This window comes from Phoca vitulina, unplaced genomic scaffold, assembly GCF_004348235.1.
Source record: "Phoca vitulina isolate PV1807 unplaced genomic scaffold, GSC_HSeal_1.0 scaffold52, whole genome shotgun sequence".
In the NCBI taxonomy this organism is placed as follows: domain Eukaryota; kingdom Metazoa; phylum Chordata; class Mammalia; order Carnivora; family Phocidae; genus Phoca; species Phoca vitulina.
This window is the reverse complement of record NW_022589755.1, coordinates 6,199,557-6,206,464: the sequence shown is the minus strand read 5'-3', so window position 1 is coordinate 6,206,464 and position 6,908 is coordinate 6,199,557. Positions and strand designations below refer to the sequence as shown.

General features: G+C 49.6%; 1 protein-coding gene across 6 annotated transcripts in view; it reads right to left on the bottom strand.

Moving 5' to 3' along the window:
* VRK3 (VRK serine/threonine kinase 3) overlaps positions 1–6,908 on the bottom strand; it is a 35,094-nt gene that overhangs the window by 14,234 nt on the left and 13,952 nt on the right. For all 6 annotated transcript variants that reach the window (XM_032388075.1, XM_032388073.1, XM_032388072.1 and 3 more), the window contains 5 exons: positions 6,639–6,700; positions 4,741–4,807; positions 3,675–3,759; positions 3,322–3,427; positions 1,526–1,618 (listed from right to left, as the gene is read on the bottom strand). In XM_032388075.1, the coding sequence (XP_032243966.1) occupies positions 1,526–1,618; positions 3,322–3,427; positions 3,675–3,759; positions 4,741–4,807; positions 6,639–6,700 (413 nt within the window). The remainder of the gene's footprint in view (positions 1–1,525; positions 1,619–3,321; positions 3,428–3,674; positions 3,760–4,740; positions 4,808–6,638; positions 6,701–6,908) is intronic.

Below are 6,908 nucleotides of genomic sequence, written 5' to 3'. Positions count from 1 at the left end.
GATCCCGGGACTCCAGGATCATGACCTGAGCCGAAGGCAGTCGCTTAACCAACTGAGCCACCCAGGCGCCCCCTTTTTTTTTTTTTTTTAAGATTTTATTTATTTTGACAGAGAGAGACACAGCGAGAGAGGGAACACAAGCAGGGGGAGTGGGAGAGAGAGAAGCAGGCTTCCCGTGGAGCAGGGAGCCCAATGTGGGGCTCGATCCCAGGACCCTGGGATCATGACCTGAGCTGAAGGCAGACGCTTAACAACTGAGCCACCCAGGCGCCCCAACCCCTGAACTTTAATAGTAGTTCCAGGCATTAACATTTGGAGCCAGACAGACCTGGTTCAGCCATGTCTGAAGCCAATGAGATTCTGCATTTTCCCACTCAATGGGCCAATAATTTGCAATACCCCCTTAAACATTTTTTTTTTAAAGCCATGTTAAATTGGGCTTCTGTCATTTGCAACTAATAAAGTAATTAGAATTTACTTTAAAACATTATTTAAGGGGCACCCGGGTGGCTCAGTCAGTTAAGCGTCTGCCTTCGGCTCAGGTCATGATCCCAGAGTCCTGGGATCTAGCCCCACATCAGGCTCCCTGCTCAGTGGGGAGTCGGCTTCTCCTACTCCCTCTGCCCCTCACCTGGCTCGTGCTCTCTCTCTCAAATAAATAAAATATGTATGTATGTATGTATTTATTTATTTATTTTAAAAGATTTTATTTATTCATTTGAGACACAGAGATACAGACAGAGAGAGAGAGCATGAGCAGGGGGAGAGGCAGGGGGAGAGGGAGAAGCAGGCTCTCCGCTGAGCCAGGAGCCCAATGTGGGGCTTGATCCCAGGACCCTGGGACCATGACCTGAGCCGAAGGCTGACGCTTAATCATCTGAGCCACCCAGGCGCCCTCAAATAAATAAAATCTTTTTAAAAAAAGTTATTTAATCAGTACTCTACCAGCAGTGTGTATATTTAAGGCTTTCCCACTTGACTATTATAATCAATGCTGTCAGAAACATTTTGTACATGTATCTTTACACAGTCCTGTGAATATATGGATAGGACACATTCCTAGAAGAGGAACTGGTAGATGAAAAAAAATATGCATTTAAAATTTTGACTGCTATATCCAAATGACCTTCCAGAAAGGTTGGCCAATTCACACTTCCAACAGCATATAAAGAATTTCTGTTTCCTTACATCCTTATCAGCAATAGATACCATTCTTTTTTGTCCACCCCTAAAATAGGAAGTTTTAATTTTTCGTTTCTATGATTACCGACATTATTCAGGGAGGCTGAGCATCTTTTCACATATTTAACCTGTGGATTTCTTTTTCTATGAACTGCTTTTCCTAACCTTTGTCCATGTTTCTACTAAGTTGTTTATCTCTTCTTATTTATTACAAGGAGTCTTTTACATATGATGGATAGCAATCCTTTGTCTGCGGTAAGCATTGTGAGATACATGGAGGTTTTGAGGCAGATGAGATCCTGGGCCCAGAGAGTCCCTAGGGTGGAGGGGACTTGGCTATTACCTGGCTCAGGTCCTTTGGATTCACAAAGATGTTCTCAGCTGTCACATTTCCATGGACATACTCATTCTCATGGAGGAACTCCAGGGCATCCAGCTGGGGGAAGAAAGCAAGCATTTCCATGATGACAAACAGAAAGAGGCTCTGAGGCAAAGCCCAGTGAAGGAACCTCCAAGTTAGGCCTGGGGTCAGGAGGTACTACTTGTGATTGGAGGGGAGAAGGGTGTTTAAACCTTACTAATTCTGAGTGAAGCATTAGGAAGCCCACTCTTGACGACATAGCTAAGCATGTCTTCTAATTAGACTTCTGAAAAATCAGCATTAAAGGTAATACTGGTTTTCCATCTATCTCTTTTACCTATTTCTCAGTTGACTGCAAACTCAGGAGGGGAAGATGTCGGTTACTTATTGCCACACTGTACCCCCCAAACCCAAAAAGCAAAACCCAACACCCACGTATACTAAAGACTTCTCATTTCTCCCAAAGAGCAGAAATAATGTTTAGTTAAGCAATTTGTATTTCTTAGCCCTAGCTCTGACTTCTCCACTGAGCTCCAGACTCATACACTGAACTGCCTGGGTTTAGTTATATCCTGAATATATCCTCAGGCCCACCTTGACCCCAAGGCTTACCTATCCACTAGGTTCTACTTGTTCTATAAACTCTCTGTCCCCACAGCCCATCTCCTCAGGACCGTCCTCTCATGCCGACCTCACCTGGCCTCCTTATCACACCCTCCAGTCCATCTACATGTGCCCCTAGGGTCTTTCTGTACCCAGAGCTGACCCTGCCTTTCCTCTGCTCCTAGTCCTCCTGTGGCTCCCCAGTGCCCTCAGGACAGAGTCCTTAGCTTGGTGTTCTGCGTGATTGGTCACTATTGACCTTTCCATGCCAACCCTACCTTACCCTTTCTCCCCACACATGTCAGCACAGAGACCTTCAGGTCACACATAATAGGTCACTTTCTGGCCACTCCCAGGTCTCCAGCTATTTAAATTGGGTCCTCATATCCTCCGTTATAGCAAAGTAATATTTCATTCAGAGAACTTTCACAGCTTGTGAAATTGTTTAATATCATCCTCTCCCACTAGACATAAAAACCATTACTCCCGGCCCCTGGGAAGTGTCTGACACCCAGCAGCGACCTGATAAATATTTAATGAAAGGAAGGATGGGGGCGCCTGGGTGGCTCAGTCGTTAAGCGTCTGCCTTTGGCTCAGGTCATGATCCCAGGGTCCTGGGATCGAGCCCCGCATTGAGCCCTGCATCAGGCTCCCCGCTCAGCGGGAGGCCTGCTTTTCTCTCTCCCACTCCCCCTGCTTGTGTTCCCTCTCTCGCTGTGTCTCTGTCAAATAAATAAATAAAAAATCTTAAAAAAAAAAAAAGGATGGATGGACAAGGGAATAAATCAATGAACAAATGCCTTATGCTCCCCTCTCCTATACACACCTTTACCTAAGCTGTATCCTTGGCCTGGGATATTCTCCCTGCGTATCTCCACTCCCACTCCACCCAGCAACCTTGCTATTTCCCACTCATCGCTTAGAAACAACCTCTACCAGGAAGCCCAATGGAGCCCCTCATTTTGAGGCAGGGGCCCCTTCCTCCAAGTCCCACATGGGAATGTTTCTCTCTCGGGCTCTAATGGCCTACTGTGCACCTGTTCCAGTCAAGTGCTAGCCCCCAGTGTCCAGGAGAGGGAGGCACGGGCTGAATGTGTCAATGAACAAGCCGACTGATGATCTAGGACCCAGTGCACCATCCCCTGGACGGGAGCCGGCAGCTTGTAGGTACATACCAGCCGGCAGGCCATCTGGAACACAGACTTCACCGACATTACATGCTTTGGGTTGTCATCCAGGGCCGACTGAAGGCTCCTCCCCAGCATGGGGAACACCAAGAACCTGGAAGATAGGAGCATCCCAGGAGGTGGGAGAGATGACCACGGGAAGGGGCAGAATACAGGCCACCGAGGCTGGACTCTGGCTGGGTGGCTCTAAGGTCCCAGTCACGGGCAAGACCAAGGGTTCCTGATTGTGAGGGGATCAGCCTGGCTCAAAGCCGGGGAGAAAGAAGCCACAGCGTCCCCGGAACATGACACAGAGAGAAAAAATGGGACCAGCGAGGTGGCTGGCAAGCGAAGCGACTCACCTGTACTTGTCCTGGTGAGTACCAAAACCGACACAGGTGGGGACGGCCAGGAGGGGGACTGCGTTCAGCTTCTTCCACTTGTTCACTGCGGGAGGCAGGGGAGCGAGAGGTCAGAGCCCCCTGGTCGCGGGGCCCATGGCCCGTTCTCAGGGCAGAATCAGAGAGTGCCTGAGCCCAGGCCAGACTGTCAGGCTCCTGGTCAGAGATGCCACCTCTGTGGGTGGGTGACAGTGGGGTGGTGACAGGGGGCGCATCACTGACCTCTGACTGTAACCTACATCTGCAAGGGACAGGGGGTGAGCCCGGCCGAAAGCATATACAAATCTGGCATGGAAGGGACAAGGACAACAGAGTGACCTCTGAATTTACGTGTATCATTAGTAAGGTCAGGAAATGTCTCAACGGGTCATGGCATCAATCAGAGGTCTGCCCATCTCCCAGGATCTCAGTTGGATGGTACAGAGCCAGTGGTGTGCTGATAAAAGTTTAATGACTGGCTGTCCAGGGAAAAATAGCGCTGACTGCACGTGTTTGCCGATTTTTGTGGTGTGAACACTTCCCACCATGGCCCATTTCAGGCCATGGATCTGAGATCACAGATTGTGGAGCTGGGAGAGACACCAGCACGCCATCATATGGTATTTTCGCCAAGCAGATACAAGGGATGTGAGCAATGGATGAGGTCTGTGTTCCAGATGGCCTGCTGGCTGCTACGTACCTGGACAAACAATTAGGAAGTGAAGAGTTTTGAGGATCTGAATATTTACTATTGATCTTAACATAATGTATTTGACTGTAAGTTGATGTAGTTAAGTTTAAATAATGAGTCTGTTTAGCGACTGCCTTGTGGTCCTGAAAATCGAACGCTTGGCTCTCCAGAGCTGGTACAGTCGGCCTCAGCCCCTGCTGCCTGTCCTCTGAGGCCTAAGGCCTGACGGGTGACGGGGCACATCTGGGCCTGCAATGTCATCCCCACCTTTCCCACCCCTTCAGGGGGAAGCTAGCTGTTCTGACCAAGCTAGTAGCCCCAACTCTCTCCCCCTTTGCCCATTTCCCTGCAGAATACCTTGCAAAGGCTTGGCGGCCCGCTGGAAGAAGTTCTGCTCGTTGAACAAGCGCCCATCCTTGGCATCCTAGTTGGGAATGGCAGGGGGAGAAGGCTGTCACAGCGGAAGTTCTTAGACAAGGTCGTCACTAGCCATGCATCATCCCAGGTTAATGCCAGCAACCGCCACCGTGACCCCCACATCAGAACCAAATTCCCTAGGGTGCTGCATGTGAACACATGATCTCCCACTGCCCAGATTCCTCTTCTTTTATGCTAGGATCCGCAAGTTTTCCTAGGCATGTGGCCTTCAGCTAGAAACTACATTTCCCAGCCTCCCTTGCAGTGAAGAATGACCCTATGACCAACTTCTGCTCTATAGAGATGTAAGCAGATGAGATGTGGGCGGCTTTCGGATTATGCCCTCAAAGGGCTGGGCATGCTCTCCCTTTCCTCTTCTGTTCCAGTTGGCTGGAATGCAGAGGAGATGGCAGGAGCTGGGGCAGCCACCTCAGCCCATGAAATGGAGGTTATACACGAGTGGTACAGCTGGCTTCTTAAGAGGACAGGGTTAAAGAAGGTTCAAATCTCAGCTCTGCCATTCACTCCTTCTTTGTACAAAGCACCTATTATGTGCTGAGTATTCTACTGGCATTGGAGATACAGCAGTGAACAAAGCAACTTGCATGCTGCGTGCCCCTGGGCACGTGATCAAGTCCCCATTTCCTCATCTGTTAAATGGGGGGAGCTAAAAGTAACTACCTCCCAGGCTTGCTTGTGAGACTCAGCCCAGGGCTGGGCACAGAACAGGCTCTCTCTCTCTCTCTCTCTCTTTTTTTTTTTTAAATTTTTTTATTGTTATGTTAATCCCCATACATTACATCATTAGTTTTAGATGTAGTGTTCCATGATTCATTGTTTGTGCATAACACCCAGTGCTCCATGCAGAACGTGCCCTCCTCAATACCCATCACCAGGCTAACCCATCCTCCCACCCCCCTCCCCTCTAGAACCCTCAGTTTGTTTTTCAGAGTCCATCGTCTCTCATGGTTCTTCTCTCTCTCTCTCTTTTTTAATTTTTTAAAATTTTATTACTCTTATGATTATTTTTTCAGAACAGGCTCTCAACAAGCAGGTGCCATTACTCATCTGCGAGCCTGGCTCCAGAGCCCACTCACGCAGCCCCCGTCTAGGGCCATGGCAGTGGGGCACCAGGACTGGCTGCCCCGGTGTTTCAGTGGGGGGGGGGGTGAGAAAATCCGAATAAATGAAGGGAAGAAAATAAAAGTCACCCGTAAGTCCAGCTCTCAGGGATAATGATGAGGCTACTAACCAGGACGATACACTCTTATTAGACTCTTCCTCTATGATGAGGGATGCGACTCGCCCGCCTGGCTGCTCTCTTTCTTGGTTGGTTGGTTTTCCCTTTGGGCCCCCCTCGAGCGCATGTTTCCTGTGTGCTAAGGTTGTGCATGATTTCACAGACTCCTCAAGTGCAGGGACCCCATCTGATTGCTTGTCTGATGGGCCCCATCACCCAGCACAGTGATATATAGTAGATGATCAAGAAATACACACTATGAGACAGATAGGCAAGTGGGGCACACAATGTGGATATTGGGGCTCCCTCGCCCAGATGAGGAAACTCGGCCCCAGGAGGGAAGAAGGCACCTGCCCAGACTGCACAGCCAGGCAGCACCAGAACCAGGGCGCGGGGCGGACCTCGTGGCAGCTTCCGAGGCCCTCCGTGATGAAGAACCTGAGGCTGGAGGGAGATGTGCCGGGCCCAAGGTCCCACTGCCCCCCCGCAGGCCAAGGCAGGGCTCTGCAGCCTGTGCCAGCCCTCAGAGAGGCCCGGAGGTTGAAGGTGCCCAAGCCGCAGGCCCTCCCCTCTTGGCACCGCCCCGGGGGATACTCACGAGTTTAAGCGAGAATGTCTGTTTCTGACTTGACTTGCAGGCGAAGGTGGAGATAGCCTCAGCTGCGGGTGGACAAAACGGGCCAAGTTATTATCTACAGGGAAGACAAGAGTCATGATCTTCAAACTTCCTGGTAACGAGTGGCACTTCTGCTTCTCTGGTTCCCTCGGGGGTCAAGTGTATTCTTGGCTTTCAAGAGCCCTTCCTTCCTATTTTCTTTTTCTTTTTTTTTTTTTTTAAAGATTTTATTTATTTATTTGACAGAGAGAG